Below are 16273 nucleotides of genomic sequence, written 5' to 3'. Positions count from 1 at the left end.
ACAGATTCAGGGAGAACAGTAGAGTTTTGAGCTGTTTCCTGAATGCCTAATAGGATTGTTCGCTCTTAGTTGCAACATTAGATCGTTCCAACCGTTTGCCATGATTACTGGAAAGCTGGACCCTCCCGATCTTGTTCTTTTAAATCTAGGGATAGACAATTTGTCTGAGTAAGCAGTGCTGGTCGACCAGCAGGATTGAGATTTGGAGAATTTTTGAGACAGATATCTAGTAGCAGAATTTGATATGCAATTGTGTATGATGATGAGAGATTTAAAGGTAATGCCGTCCCAGATGGACAGCCAATGTGCTTTTCTTCTAGCTGTGGAGAAGTGCTCACTCTTTGGTATGTTGAGAGCTGTTCTTAAGGCATCATTCTTAATAGTTTGTAGTTATACAATAGGGCATTGTAGCAGTCGAGCCTCGAACCTTAGAGAGCTCTGGCAATGGTGAGACAGCTTTCTGTGGAGAGGAATGGTCTGCATGCATTCATTAGTTTAGAAGGGTGGACTGCAGAGGAGGCGATTGCGTTGACCGGTCTTGATAGTGAAAAACTGGCATGCAAGTAAATTCCCAGTGTTTTGACACTGTTGGCAACTTGTATAGTGGGTTCCATGTATTAATATCCCCGCAAAAATATTGCCATGCAAAAATATTGCCATATTTTTGCAGCAATATTAAAGCATGGAACCTGTGGGGGACACCCCTGCAACCCCTGCATTATTTTTAAAGGAGCGGGGGACACCCCTGCAAACCCTGCTCCCAAAAACCCCAAAAATGATACCCCCAAAAAATATCGCCTATGGCCATTCCAGATGACTATATATATATATATATATATATATATATATATATATATATATATATACATATATACGGAGCTATTTTTGGTGGGGATAATATGTAGTGATACCGTATGGTGATTCCCTTGATGATGAAAGATTTGTACAAGTGGCCGAGATTGTTAAGTGTGGATTGTGAACCCACAATGAGAATTTCTGTCTTTTCATCATTGATGCAGAGATGGTGTGATGCCATCCAGACCTGGATGGTGTGGTAGACTGAGCATAGGTTCAGGGACTCTGTGTCATAGTTGCCTCTAAGGGGGAGCAGTATTTGCATATCGTCCATGTAGTTTGTGTATGAAATTCCTATGTTTTCTAGTAGGTCAAATATTGACACAAGATCCTTGCTGGGCACCAGGTATGACTGGAGCTGGAGACACAGCTGTGCTTGGAGAGAAGAATATCATGGTTCTCTCTGAGAGAAATGAAAAGATCCAGGTGATGGCATTCGACGAAAAGTGTGCGGCTGGGCACAGATGTCAACAAAGTGTTTGGTGGTCCGCTAGTCAAAGGCTGCTGATAAATCGAGCAGCAGGAGGAGTGCTGATTTCCCAGCATCTTTGATCTCGTCCAATTGATTCTGTAAGTCTTGAAGGGCAGATTCTGTGCCATAACCTGGGTGGAAGCCGAATGGTGCATACCTAGCAGGTTGTGGGTCTCCAGGAAACTCTGGATCTGCAGGTAGGCTGCGCAATCCAAAATATTTAGTAAGGCAGGGACGGTTGTGATCGGATGGTAGTTGGTGCGTATGTTGGGGTCCAGAGTGTTTTTTATGGAGAGGTCTGACCCAGTGTTAAGATGGATTTCTGAACTCTGACCTGGTGGGCAGAGGTTCAGAAGGCCATCCTAGTTTCTTGGAACAGGCTAACCTTCTGGACAAGCCAGACCAATCAAGGTAGCATTGGCGGCGGTCACGACTAGGTCTCAGGATGGGTGAGGTTGACTGAAAGCCCACAATGAGCACACACAGTAAAGGACACTACAAATCACTCCCATTCAGGTGTATATACATATATATATATATATATATATATATATATTAAAAACCTTGTACATTTATTCAAGGCCTTTGAACTCAAACACAAAGCAAATTTCAACAGTAATATATCAAACCAATACAGCACTACTATAACACATATATACAATACCAAGTGGCCCAAAGGATTAGTGCACAGAATGGGTCCACAACGTAAAATGAAAGGGAGCAAGCAGTGCAAGTAGACTTTAGGCAGTTCTTCATAAATCCATCTCTAACTGAGAGGCAGCCAACCATCCCTAACTGAGAGGGAGCCCAGTCCCTACGAAGAGTCGAGCCTAATGCTCAAAAGTACTTTCAAATGCTGGTGCACGCAATGGTGCAGAAGAGCAAAAACGGGGTCTCTTGTAGGGGCTGTAGCAGCTCAGGAAGGTGTGTGAGGCTGTGAAGAATAAGTTCCCACTATTCGTGGAGGGTCTTCCCAAGAGAGCAGAACAGGTTCAAGAAGTTGGGAATGGGACTGTAGCACAGGCTACCTGAGGAAAGGTGAGTGGCCCTCAGGGGACACTTTTGCGTAAAAATGGATGGATGTGCTAGGGGCCACTGGTAAGGGTTGTAAGTACTCGCCGACCTCCTGCGCACTCCGGACCAAACTTCACCAGTTGATTCCTCTTCGGTTGCAGGTTCAAATGCAGCAATCGTGTGGCTCTGAGGCTTTCAGCGGCTGAGATACAGCGATGATTCCCTGGCAGGACAGTGGCGATTAGTCCCACTATTCAAATGGATCAAAGCGCCTTTGCAGACCTTCTGGTACGATCAGATGCAGTGGGGTCCAGCGGGACAACAGCGGGTTCAGGGTGCCAAACCTTCCAGCGTGTCACCAGCGGTTCCTCGACTCAGCTTCTTAGTTTCAGGATACTTGGATCCTATCCTAGGTTCAGTGAGAACTCAAGAGATTGACCTGATATGGGTGTTTGGAGCCTTCTCTTATCCAGAATCTTCTTTGTGCCAAAATGAAGAGGACCCAATGGGAGATCTGCTCACATACAGGCACGCCAGATGTGGACCAATCACGGACCACGGTAGTCCCAGTCCTTCCCAGCACACCAGACATTCTTGCACCCAGGATGTGTATTGGAACTAGACAGTCCAGCCCACATCCTGGAGGCACACTCACAAGGCATGCAGAAGCCCACAAAACCTTGGTGTTTCATGGTGAACTGCATGACCAAATAAGGACTGACCTGGAGAAGGTAAAGGGGCAAGGTGACCAAAGAACCTAGTGACATTGCTGTTTTGGAGCCAGGCCACCTTCCTGTGCCAACCACGGTAAACACGGTTCACATGGCAAGAAACGGTTAAAAATATGCGAAAAGATAAGCTGCCACCAGCCCTGTCCAAGGCACATCTGCACTCCTCCTAAAATATCCTTTGATGGAATCTAGGGCCTTTGGAAACGAAAGGAAGACCGAAGCACACTTTTACTGTAATTTACATTGTGCACTTGTAACATGTTGCAGAAAAGTTGCAAGATAGGAAAGGACTAAGGGAAACAAAGTCTCCCAGTACTGACTGTCTTTAAGGGCATGTCAGTTTCACCATAACAAAGTGAGCAAAGCCAAGTGGAGTGCAGCTGAAGGCTGTGCTCCAATGGCAAAATCAGACTATGGTGTTCAAACAGCAGCAAAAAGTTGGGGGGTACACAACTGGCGGGGAAATTACACATAAATGGCAAACTTTCCTAACACCCTGGCATCCTTTAGGCTGGATGGTACTGAGCAGGAGGCAAAGGAAGAGTTGATGAGTGAGGCGATGAACTGAGCCAATGGTTACGCACAATCCTTAATGACAGTTGCCGGGCAAGTGTCGCCCTGGCAGTGGGAGGTTTGTAGTTCTTTGATATTTGCAATCTCTAGCTCAGAGATAGATTAGAAGTCAACAGGGGGGCAGTAAGCAGTGTTGTTAAGGGCTCAGTATGGGAGGCAGTGGGCAACTCTATAGTCAAAGAATCTTTTTAACTATTAATCTTTTTCTGAAGATTTTTCAATTTTGTGGATTAGGGCATTTTGGATGTTGGCACACCAAGTGCTATCCTGTGTGCAGTTCGTTGGGGGGAGAGGTGGGCATTTCTAGCTCTCGCATGATTGTAAAGAGCTCTGTAGATCTGGATTTGACCTTCTCGATTCTTGTATTGTAGACATTTCTTTTCCGCAGGAGGATAACCTTTTTGTAAATATTGGCAGAAGTGGAGTAAAGGTTGTTATTATCTTTGGTAGGGTTGTGGTTCCATTTGGTTTCTGCCTGCCATTTTTGGAGACAGAGGGTTTTCTGATCCCATGAGAACCAGGAATTGCGATTGAGGGTTTGGCTTTCCTTTGGATGAGTGGGGTGATGGTGTCAGTGAGCCGGGTGAGCGAGGTAGGGCTGGTGATGCTAGGTAGTGTAAAGATGATGATGTTGTGGTCTGTCGAAGGGCACAGTTGATTGGCAGTAATTAAGGTGATGCAGCCTTTGACGTGCATGGGTTTGAGGTGGTGACATTGGTTTGGACACTGCAAGGAGGTGGAGGATGTCCTCTTCGAAGGATAGGATTGGGCAAGGTGCTTGATAAATCAGGTGGATTGGTACTGTCGATGTGTGTGAGATGTGAAGCCTGGTGGTTAGTAGTTCCCCAGTAGGAAATGTGGTGGTGTTGATTTTTTCTCTGAGATTTAAGGTGTATCTAGCAATTAGGGTGACTCCTGTGCCTCTGGCTGTTTCTCTATCTTTACGATACAATACATTGTGTAGCTTGGTGGTAGTGCAAGTGATAGCGAGGGACCTGCTGCGGCATGGAGCCAATATTCAGAGATCGATAGGATGTCCAGGTTGTTTGTTTGAATGAGATCAGAGATCTCAATAGCATGAGCCATGAGAGATCTTGCATTTTTGTGTGCTAATTTTAATAATGGGGTCGTGGGTGGCAAATTAGGATCACAGGTGGGATCTTGCAGTGGTGTAGGTGCTCATTGATGCTCCTTAGGGCTAGGGGCATATTTGACTCCAGCCAATCAAGAAAGGCCGCTGATCATTGGAGTGCTAGGAGGTGCTTGATTGTGAGGAGAGATTTGGTGAGAGGTTGTAAGTTTTAACCTCATGAAGTTGTGAGAATGAGATTGATGGGCTAGTTGGTTATGTGGCATTGTGGTGGCAATCGCCTATACTAGATAGTTGTGCAGTCAGCGTTACTGATGATTTCTCAGTATTTTGTATGACAGCAGTTTGATGATTCAGTGCATTATTTGCCAGACAGTTGGCAGTTTTTCCAGGTAGTGTGGATTTAGTAAGCATTGCTGGGGGTGCTTACATTGGGAGCAGGTATATAGATATAGCAGGTTGGGACTTTCGGTTGGGAGGGGCCAAGCCATGGGGCTGTCTTGCGAAAAGTGCGGGTGGAAGGCAGGTTAGAAGGTGAGGCAAAGACACGGCTGCGTGGTTTGGACTCTGGAGGTGCATTGTAGGGGTTGTGCTTGCAGCGTGGTAGTGCTGTGGGTGGATCATTTACATGTGTAGGGACCTGCAGATAAGCGATAACGCCTAACATGGCCTTTCCAGTTTGTGGATGAGAAGCAGGTTTGTTGCCTAATTGCTTGCATTTCCATGGGGAGATGTTTTAGTTGCGAGTAGGGGTTGAGCTTGAAGGTGGCTGGGGATATTTGGCATATTAGTTCCATTGCTATGCCATCGCAGGTGTGTGACCTGTGGTAACCTGGGGATGTTTCCCAATGGTACTGGAACTTTTTGGGAGGTGCAAGGGTGAGGATAGGGCAAGGTAGTGCTTACTGTAGATGAAAGGGATGGGAGGGCATACGAAGTGGGGGAATCAGCTTGTGTTTAGGTAGTGTACAGGGAACAGACAAGTTGATTGTAATAGGTGGCTTAAATGTAGTGCCTTAGATTGACTACCTTAGATGTTGCACAGTCATCAGGTCGCCCATGGCCAGACAGGGCCAGACAAGTATCAGCCTTAAGGTGGGGTCTTGAGAGAGGGAATGCGTCACCTGCCGTCTCCCCTGGATGGCTGCATGTGAAGTCGAGTGCGTCCAATCCACAGCCTGCTCCTTGGCCTGCAGGCAGTTTCGAGGTGGGGGTGATTCCGAAATGGCAGCAGATATTTTTAAATGGAGCTTCAGCTCTGTGTCTCGCATGTGTAGCTCAGAAGGGGCTGCAAACCTTGAAGGAGCTTGTGCTCTGCGTCTTGTGACCAGAGCCCATCGGGGCTTACCTTGATTATTGCATAGTGCATCGATGTGCCAGCCTGACACGAGGAGACAATGGATTATAGAAAGCATTAGAGCAGTTGGGGCAGAGTGAGCCCTTCTTACAATAAGACTGATGGTTAAGAACCCAAAGCAGGTTTAATGACCCACATTATCACATTCACCAAGTCGATGATTACGGTATGGATCCCCAGTGAGTTGTGTAGAGCACTACTGTTGCGTGTGCATCATTTGTCATATCACTTGCATGTTGCTGCTTTCAACGACATTAATTCAATCGCTAATTAATGATCTTTCATTGCATCCTCAAATTTGGTTTGGCTTTGTTTTTTTAACAGTTTTTATTCCTTTTCTTAGGTTTGATGTAATGCCGAGTTAGCAAGATGGGCGAGTGCTATGCTTTATAAATACAGGAAAAATGCATCAAAACAGATCACATTTTACAATTAACTCCCACATACTTTTCGCAAAAAGAGTGTATTTTAAAAGAACTTCTTGTCCAGGGCAAAAACTATTTCCGGCTAATACACCTCATCCCACCCCACCTCTGATTCATTCCGGTTCTCGACACCATCAGGGGTCTTGACAGGCGAGCCTTACCTTATGGTATTGTGCGCCTTTCGGGATTCTCGATCAGGCTGGCACTGAAGACATCATTTGGCCCAGGTGTGTCGCTAGGGACAGTTGGGAATCTGTGCTAGCCAGCCTTTTGGCTGTAGCTCCTGAGCTTCTATCCGGGGCTACAACCAAAAGACCCAGGGATATGGCCCACTCAGCCCACCCCTAGCAACGCCTCTGATTTGCCCTCAGTAGCCCCTCCTCCCTAGCACCCCATATCTCTGTTTGGGCTCTCCTTGTGCCCCACGCCAAACTCAGGCTGCCAGACTAGCGCTATCCCACCCTTTCCACCATCGTATTTCAGTCCTCCCACATTGCTCTCTTTTTGCATTGCGACCTTCTTCCTTTGTAGTTTTTAGTTTTGGCAAAAGTACCCCTTATACGCTGAATCCACTGCATTGGAGTACAGCTATTAGAGAGATAGAATGTGAGGAGGGACACCCATGCGTGTTGGTGTTATGTGGGCACTTACCCACCTAATGACTGCACAGGGCCATGCTACTTCTGATGGGCATTTCCACCCACTGCCTGCCCATCCCCACCCGAAACTCATTCTCCTGTGCTCTATCTTTTGAGACTTCCCCCAGGGAATGCTTGCAGCCGGGTGTGTTGCTAGGTCTGGAATAGGTCCGGGGCTATGCTAATGCTGAGACTGTCGGGACCCAGGGCTAACTAGCTTTGTGGTTGTAGCTCCTGGGCTTCTATCCAGGGCTACAACCAAAAGACCCAGGGCTATAGCCCCCTCAGCCTCCCTAGCAACGCCTCTGCTTGCAGCCGAGATACATGGCTGATCTGAGCTGCAGGATTCGCAGCGTCAGCCTGCGGTGCATTGCACCCCAGGCTCAGCCATCCTCCCTGGATGACAATTTTCCACAAATATGTCACTGTGAGCAGGATGCTCGACATCTGATGACTTCCCTGGTGGCCTGTGTGACCTTACCCGAGTGGCATTAGTTTGCACTCCTTGGTAGGGAGACTTGGCAGAGACTCCTTGGCCAGGACTCCTTAGTTATCGCACCCAGAGAAGGGTTGAAGGAGCATACATAGGGATCTGAGGCTTCAAAGGATTGCAGTTGTCATGGGGGACACCCCTTTGTCCCTTTTTTTCCTTCAGAGCTTTGCCATTCCCTGGTCATTGTTTACAGTCCTTGTCTGGCCTGCTCCCCCTACTGGTTAGGACTGTACCTGCTCCACCGAAGCAATATGTGAAGGGGATACACCTTTATGCTTTCGATGCTCAAGTACATTGCTATGTGGCATTGGGAGGGGGACAAAACGCACTGGCAGACCAGAAAAGGTTGAGAGAATTCACTTTCTCTGCAAAACCCTGCTGTATACGGTTTTACCCAGCAACGGTTCGTCCTCTTCCTCTGTGTGTTCAAAAAGCATGAGTAGATTATCCAAGAGTCTAACAAGTGCTAATGCTGCAGCAGTGTGTGTGCTACCCGGCAATTGATGCGCTCTTATGACTGGACGCCTTAGCCAGATATGTGGCGGGCTTCGGTCTCTATCCATTCCCTTCGACAGGCGCAGAAGCCATTCATTATATAAACTCACATATGCCTGTAATGGTTATGAGCAGCAAAGTGTGCTGAACCACTTCCTTTTCAAAATATCACAGAAAATGCACACGTGGTGACTTGCCGGCCCTTACCTGGAAGCTATGAAGCACTGCTACATTAATCTCGACGACTGCTCGGTCCTTCCACAGGGAGGCAAGTTTGTGTGTTTCCAAACCCATCCTTTGTCCAACCTCCTATAGGGAACATCACAGAAATATAGTGAGAAATAGCTGAACAGCAGAGGCCTTCCATGCGTATGCTTTGTTACAGAACAAAACGATGTGCTGTAAAATAGGTGTCAGCCCAGCCAAAACTGCTGGGCTGACACCTTGCATTTATAGTTATTTATGTCAATTGCTGTTGAGATACTTAGTTTTACATAAACACCATATAAAGAACACTTGGATCATGTATCCTGGCCATTCTATGTGCTCTTCAGTCAGTCTTTCTTCTCTCTCTATGAATACTCCCCGTGTCTGTTCCAGGCCCCTTTTACCCCTATTTCTGTGTTTCACCCCACCATTCATGCTAGAAGACCAGTTCATGCATTTGATACATTTTCTGAAACATATACCTCCTGAAATTGGCTGCACAATTCACTGAGTTAAGCCCCCTTCTGAAATCAGATTGCCACTTGTAGGTGCCAGGTAAGAATACCGTTTGGGCAACAGAACCTGTCATGGTCAAGGTTGATAAAATGATTACCTGGCTAGTAGAAACCCCTGATAATACCACACTGCGAAACAGCTAAATGGTAGTATTAAGCATTATTATTCTGTGCTGGTAGTCGGATCAGTAGTAGGTATGTTAGTAGTAGAGGTAGAAGCAGTAGAACAAGTAGAAGCATTAGCATTAGTAGCGGCAGCAGCCTTGGTGTCAGCGTAGTCATAATAGTAATGGAAGCAGTAGCAGCAGCAGCAGTAATAGTAGTAGCAGTAGTACCAATAGTAGTAACAGTTGCAGACGTCGCCTCAGTGGTAGTAGTAGTGTTAGTACTGTATCACCCTTGAACCTGCTAAAAGGTCTAATTTCATGAAACCTGATTGTGGAACGGCATGCCTGCTGGGATGCGCCCACCACAGAGATGCTCTTCTAGCCCGGAGGTAAACAACGACATGAGCGTTGCAGCAGAACATTGCAGCCTTCTGTGCCACGAGAATGGCTGCGCCTGATGCATTGGAGTCTTATTTCAACTCCTAAAACAATTACAATGTTCAAAACCGTGCCGGATGGAAACAGTAAACTGGGCACGTAAGTACTCAACACGTGTGCACCTTCTCCAGCTAATATAAATGGATATTCATACGGTTATGTACCTTGAAATGGTAAACGGCTGAGGGGCCAGACTAGGGTTTGAACTTGCGCCCTGCAGGCCGATGTGGGATGGCCCAGCCTGGAGTCGTGCCTACTGGTCGTTCTTTACAAAACCAACCTGCAGAATCTCGACTTTTGAATGTTTGTTGCTTTTAAAATGGGTATGGCCCCCCAAGCCTCTGTTTACCCTACGTACGCGAGCATTCCCCTTCCCCTACCCTCCACAGTGCCTTACTCCTCCTCCTTGTACCCTTCTGTTTTTTCGTGGCAGTCAGTTTTGTATACGAAAGTGCATCATCGGGAGTCTGTCACAATATCAGTTTCATGATTTTGCATGTGGGGCAAAGTGCAGAATTCGGTATTATCCACGTTCACTGAATGACACTTCTGCCACGTTTTTGGCCGCATTTCCGACCACTTTTTCTTTACCGCAAACATGCAGATCCGAAGTTGGGGTAAAGTATATAGAAGCGGGTGGGTTGGGGATCAAGGGGCCGTGGTGTGGGGGTGCTCCCTCTGCATTTTAAAGAAAAAGTGGTAAAATCACTTAAAAACAATCCGGCGAAAGCGTATTTCGATAAAAACAGCCAAGGATCATTTATAGATCCCAGAATGCTGCGCTAGATCTATGAAGAAATTTCGATTTCCGCTATTGATTTAATATTTTTTTAAGTTGTATTTTTGCGCACGGTTTTCTTTCTTTTTTAAAAGAAAAAACCTTGTTCTTCAATCTCAGCCCTTTCTGGCCTTTATAATTCATCCTCACTGTATGTTTTGGGCACTTTCAAATTTTTATTATGAAACCAAATTTCATAAAAAGGGAACTTGTGCTCTTTTTGATTAAATAATCATGCACTCTTTACACTCTTATCATTATCATTTGTTTTATACTACCTGACATGTCAGCACATGGCAATGGATCCCTTTGCGATATCTACACCATTGAAAAAGCAGTTTTGCTATTGCTCTTTGTCCCTGATCGTTCCACCGGGTCCATCGTGTGATTTATGGCGCCATCCTTGAGTTTCCTGGTTAAGTTGGCTAATGGTATTGCTTATTAAATGTGTGTTGGTATGTGTATGTATATTTGTAAGTGTAGGCACACTTACCTATGATTGCAAGCCCAGATCACCCACACCCTTACACACAGGATCTAAATAATAAAATCTTTCCACACAAAATCTTAAATCTCAAGACAACATTAGAAGGCCATTAGATGGCATCACCAACACCCTTACTTACAGGATCCAGCCTCATCACGAGTTTGGCGGTAACCCTTGAATGCAGCGGTAACGCTATTACTGCCGCATTTAAGAGTCTGCCAAATCGCGGGCTTGGCAGATTTACCCCCAGTTCTGAGCTGGGGGCAAATCCGCCGTGATTTTGCTGATTTGGGGAATGGGGAATTCCCAAATGGGCCCAATAGGGAATGGGGATTTACCGTTCTGCCAAACCTGTGAACCAGCGCTAATAGCACCGGGGGTTTGGCGGTAGGGCTAATAGCCCCGGTGGTAATACTGCCGGGGTTAGCGCCCAACTCGTGATGAGGCCCAAAATCTTAAATCTCAAAAGCCAATAACACATCCTTTAGACAGCTTGTTGATATACTCAGCTGCAGCTGAAATGTAGTGTCTGGAAGTATGTGGTCATGCCATGCCCAATAAGTGTGATAGGGAGTGAAAGACAACATTTGCTCATGATTAAGTCTGTGACTAGTCCATCAATACAGATGAGGGCATATAGTACCAGCTTTGGTTGTACGGGTGACTTTTTGGGCAAAATGTTAGCGTTCGGTCAGTCAGAGCTCTTTGGTGTATCAAAGTAATAGTGTATCCTACATGCCTAGACATCCCAAAGGCACTGTTTTGTTTGGAAGGCTTTTGGGGAAGTCCCCATTAACACTAGAGATTGAAATAGCCGCGAGAAACTCTTTGACTCTACACCGTCTTTCTGGAGTCCAAGGTTCAAAATGGGGTCCTCCATGTTAAATGGTTCACCATCTTGAATTGTATGTTTTGGGGGTCTCCCCTAATCTGAAATTTACATGGACCTTACAGTCTGTGTGTCTCTGGGAATATTCTAGGCGTGGACAAGTAGCACGCTGAGAGCGAGAGGCAAGGTAAGAAATTGACCATTCCTCGGCTGCCCTATTCCCAACAAACATTTCCTGATATTGCTTATCACTCTCTAAGAAGTAGAGAGAGGAGAGCTGGCAGCAGCTCTATAGAATATTTCTCTTATATCCGTGGTCGATTCACAAAGCAGGTACAATGAGTAACTATGACTGACTCCTGGAGAGAGGTTTATGGATCTCTGCCATGCTATGGCAGAAAGTAAGCCTTGCAGGATACAGCACTTTGGAGCTCAGCCCAAAAGAAATGATTGTGCAATGGTATTAAACACACATATACATTCTGTGACACCTGGAAAATGGTTCCTGCCTAATACGAGCAGAGCTTGAGGAGCGTGTTCTGAACCTGGTCAGAGCATTCCTGCACAAGTTACCTCCAGTACGTTGAGGCGTTGCATGTCACAGAAGTCTCGAACACCTATCTCCGTCCCCATGTACCAGCCGTTGAACGGACATGCCGGGAACTCAATCCCCCCAACTTCCAGGAGCATGTTGCACACAGCGGGTAGCACGTACCACCTCAGATCCAGCTCTTTGAACCAGTCGTACCTATTCAGTCAAAATTTGAAAATGTTATTTAGGTACAATTGTTTAGCCATTTACTGCCCTCAGTTATATAAGTAGAAAATAGGTCACTTATTTTAAATACTTTGCAAATTGTAATTATTTTACCTTTCCCATGAATTTTTCATCGACAGCATATGCAAAAGGCATAGAATTAGTGGACAAAAACCCCACAGAACTGGAGTCTCCTTAAACTGCCAATGTATGGACCGGCTTAAAACAGACTTCCTTGATATGATATGATATGGCATTTATATTGTGCCTATACACAAGTGTTTCAAGTCGCGACGAGGCAAGGGAGGGGCAACAGAGGGAAGACAGGCAACGATCTTACTAGGCCAGGTGTCATTCAGATCGCGCAAGTGCAAGGGAAGGGGGAAAGAAAAAGTGCAAGCGGGGAGCGAGAGGGGAAAGTGCAGTGCATGGGCTAATAAATAACAGTTCAATACAGAATGGAAGGTGCAGTACATGGGATAATAAATAAACAAGATAAATAAAAGATAAATAAAAGAACGGCCAGCAGGTGGCAAGTGCAAGGTGAGTGCAGATATAAGTGCAGGTGAGGGGACTGTAGGGATACAGAAAACAGTCCCCAGGTGCAGGTGTTGCCAGGGAGGCAATGCAGATGTGCAACTGGCAGGGCTTGGGCCAGAGATCAGAAGGGTTGCCAGTGCAGTTTCAGTATCAGTCAGGAATTCAGAAAGGGACAGGGGGAGAGAAAGCTGAAGCAGAGAGGAAGGTTTGAAGATGCTTCCGGAACTGGCTATTCTGTTTATAATGTCCACTATCTGTGTACTGGATGTAAAGCCTCCTATCAATCTGTTCTGGCTGCTTCTTTATTACTCTGCATACCGGTCTACTGGTCCAGGTGTATCCTGAGCTGCTGAGGGTATCAATCTAACCAACTACCTGCCGGTCTACCATTGTTCTGCCAATTGAATGATCAATTAAATGATCGATCGGCTCTGTCAATCTGCTCATTGATCTATCCATTGTCCTAACTATTTACCTCTGTATCAGTTAATTGGTTGATCTATATTGCGGCAATAGGCATTTGATTATACACCTCAAACCCGACAAGTATTCTATGCAACACTTTGAACAAAGCTTACAAGCTTTGCAGGAATGCAACTCATTCTATATCAGTTGCAAGATGACCTAATATATAAGGCACCAGTGTCATTACATGAGTGCAGCAATAGGTACTTTACGGAGCAAATGGTCATTTAATATTGTTATGCTGGGATTATTTGAATGTCATGTAATGTAAAAATAGACACATTTGTTGGCTACCGACAATGGCTGGTACTACGGAGAAAGGGCTATGACCGTTATCACAGTTCAATCTACTTACTTAGGATGTTCCATTGACACTTCAAGGACTAGCTCTGGCGGGATTTCAAAAAATTCAGGGTCTTGGCCATTGGCTTGGAGCAGTAGTGGAAGGACATCAAAGCGCCCGTACCTAGGCTTCCATCCAATATCTATGCACAGCTGTAAGAGAGAGAGAAATAGTCTTTTGAATATGCTGACGCCTGCAACAGTGTTCCCCTTAGTTTTAGGAGGAAGATGTCTAAGGCTTGCTTTCTCAAGATCTCCTGCATATTGTGTGCTGGAAGGATGGTTGCTATGCAAAATGTGGTGCTGGCAAGTTAGAGTATCTTCCCAAGTGGTGTTTGTAGGACAGCTCTCATGTCCATTAGGGTTTTGGTGGGATCCTGCCCATTGCCATGAAACCAGCTCTGCAAGATCTTTATTTGAGGACTGATTTTCTGGTTACATTCTGCTGAGTGATTCCCATTACAGACAAAGAAGATGGAAAGTCAATAGAGGAATACCATGTATGATAAATAACTACAACAACCTCAAACCAAATAAGCACAAATATGCTTATAAAATGTTTGTGTTGCAACTTAACCAATGCCAGAAACACAAAATACACTGTTGTTGAAAATGGAAACCCCCTGCTAACGGTGTCCTTGCTTCCAACAACCCACCCGCAACAGCCACATCTTCCTCAGCACGTGAAAAGTTGTGATATCCCCCCACCCACCTCCCCATACCCAAATTCTCCCTAAGATCATACTATAGTGGACACACCTTCTTTAGATGCAGACGGTGGTGTTAGATGCAAACATTACTATTTTTCACCCACATGATCACCCACGATCTATCCACAAGAACCGCAGGGTAGGCTATGTCTTCCAGTCAAACCAGGACTGAATGATAGGTAGCTTATGGCTGTCAATCAGTCCTATAGGAAAAGCTATAGGCTTCAATCAATCCTAGCATAGAAGGAGAGGGTTTAGGGTACATGCCTGCAGCATTTCAGTACTTCAGGGCAGTGTATGAGGAAACATATCCTAGCAATGCAGAGCTTGCTATGGGTCCAACCCAGTAAAGCCCTGCAGGATATGCTATGGGGTTCCATCAGTCAGGGTGTTCTGGGGCTCAATCAATCACACTCTAGACAGTATAAGGGTTCATCTACTGAACGTGCTTCCACACAGAGTTGGTGACAATCAATCCAAGGATTAAAAAAAAGAATGGTTCCAGCAAATCCCAATATTGCAAAGCAGACTGCTTCAGTCAAAACTATGACCACTGAAAAGTCCAGTGTCACACAATCCTAGAACTGTAGTATAGAACGTGTTTCAGTCCATTGCAGGACTACACACATTATTGGGCTTCACTCTTTCTTCTGGGCTCTGAAGGCTTTACAAGACTGACCTTTGTTCAGAAGGGGCACCTTGCACACACATAGCTATTCAAATCCATGTCATAGGGTACCTGTGTAAACTCTAAACTTGCAGGGTCCCCCAGGATGGATCCATCTGCCATTTGGTAGCCAGCGTAGCGGATCAGTTGACTGTTCCACACTCTGAAGTCGTGCTTCCCGTCTGTTCGCTGTGGGAAGACTGTGATGGTAGACCTGGTGAGAGGAGAACGGGAAAAGACATTGGATATCAGGAAGCGCAGTCTATCCTAGTGACATTGAATTCTACTTTTTGATATTGTGAACATTTGTGAGTCCGTGCCAACGCATCAGAATATACTGTGGTGGCCAGGATGGGACCGCAGGCATCTGCTGGAGTAAACATGGTAATATGTATTTACTATGTCAAATGTGCTTTTAGTCAAGTGTGCAGGTGAAAAGGCCGACTACATCATCTGAAATCTGCATAATGGAGATAGATGGTCGTGGCCAAAAGCTAGAGTTTACATTATTTATTCAATGGACATTATCCGTTTAAGTTTGGTCACCCAGATGAATGCCTATTTCATGGGCTTAGTTTAGCGGCAGTCCACATGTCAACGCAACCAATAGAGAGTATCTTCCAGATACATTGTAAGGTATTTGTGTTGGTTGATAAAAAAAATCAATCTGGCAAACCAAAAAGGTTTCAGGATGTTGGAAGCCATCAAAACGCCTAGGTTTGCAGTTCATCCATTTTAGATACCCACGTGTCTGATAATTTGTCTCTCTGCACCCTACTCAGTCATTGATTCATATACACCTATACTGGTAACGGAAATGTTCTGGTGGACATCCTCGGCAGCGAATGCCTATGATAGGTTTTTGTATTGCTTACTATGTTTGTGTGAGGTGCTTCTGGGTTTCAATAGCTGGGATGGAGTAACTGCCTAGAGATTGTGTATGTGGCCACCATTTCCTTGCTTTCCAGAAAATAGAATTGGGGCAACTCCAACTTCGGTGGCATTGCCTTCAGAAATATTGCCAAATGGAGATACCGCTGGCATGCGTTAACCGAAAGGGGACTTCAAGATTCTTGCCCATGTGGAGCCTTCAGTTTTTCCCCATGTTGGCGTGCTCTTAGACTCCATCGGGAAATGCCCTGCTACCGCATGTGGTAATATCATAGGCGGTATTGTAGAGTTTCAGGTTTGAAACTCGTAGTTTGGAAGAACAGTAAAACGCGCCATATTTCTAAATACTGCATGTTGTACCTTTACCACCAGACTCCTAATAAATTCTAGTCGCCTT

The 16273-nt window shown here is 45.5% G+C and overlaps 1 protein-coding gene across 3 annotated transcripts in view; it reads right to left on the bottom strand.

Annotated features, from left to right (window-relative positions):
• Positions 1-16273, bottom strand: part of NOS2 (nitric oxide synthase 2) — a 206535-nt gene that overhangs the window by 73062 nt on the left and 117200 nt on the right. For all 3 annotated transcript variants that reach the window (XM_069615011.1, XM_069615013.1, XM_069615012.1), the window contains 4 exons: positions 15058-15199; positions 13622-13761; positions 12078-12252; positions 8351-8452 (listed from right to left, as the gene is read on the bottom strand). In XM_069615011.1, coding sequence (XP_069471112.1) covers positions 8351-8452; positions 12078-12252; positions 13622-13761; positions 15058-15199 — 559 coding nt within the window. The remainder of the gene's footprint in view (positions 1-8350; positions 8453-12077; positions 12253-13621; positions 13762-15057; positions 15200-16273) is intronic.

This window comes from Ambystoma mexicanum, chromosome 9 (genome assembly GCF_040938575.1).
Source record: "Ambystoma mexicanum isolate Mex_15411 chromosome 9, UKY_AmexF1_1, whole genome shotgun sequence".
NCBI lineage: Eukaryota > Metazoa > Chordata > Amphibia > Caudata > Ambystomatidae > Ambystoma > Ambystoma mexicanum.
Note: the sequence above shows the minus strand (reverse complement) of the source record. Positions and strands in the feature narration are given on the sequence as shown.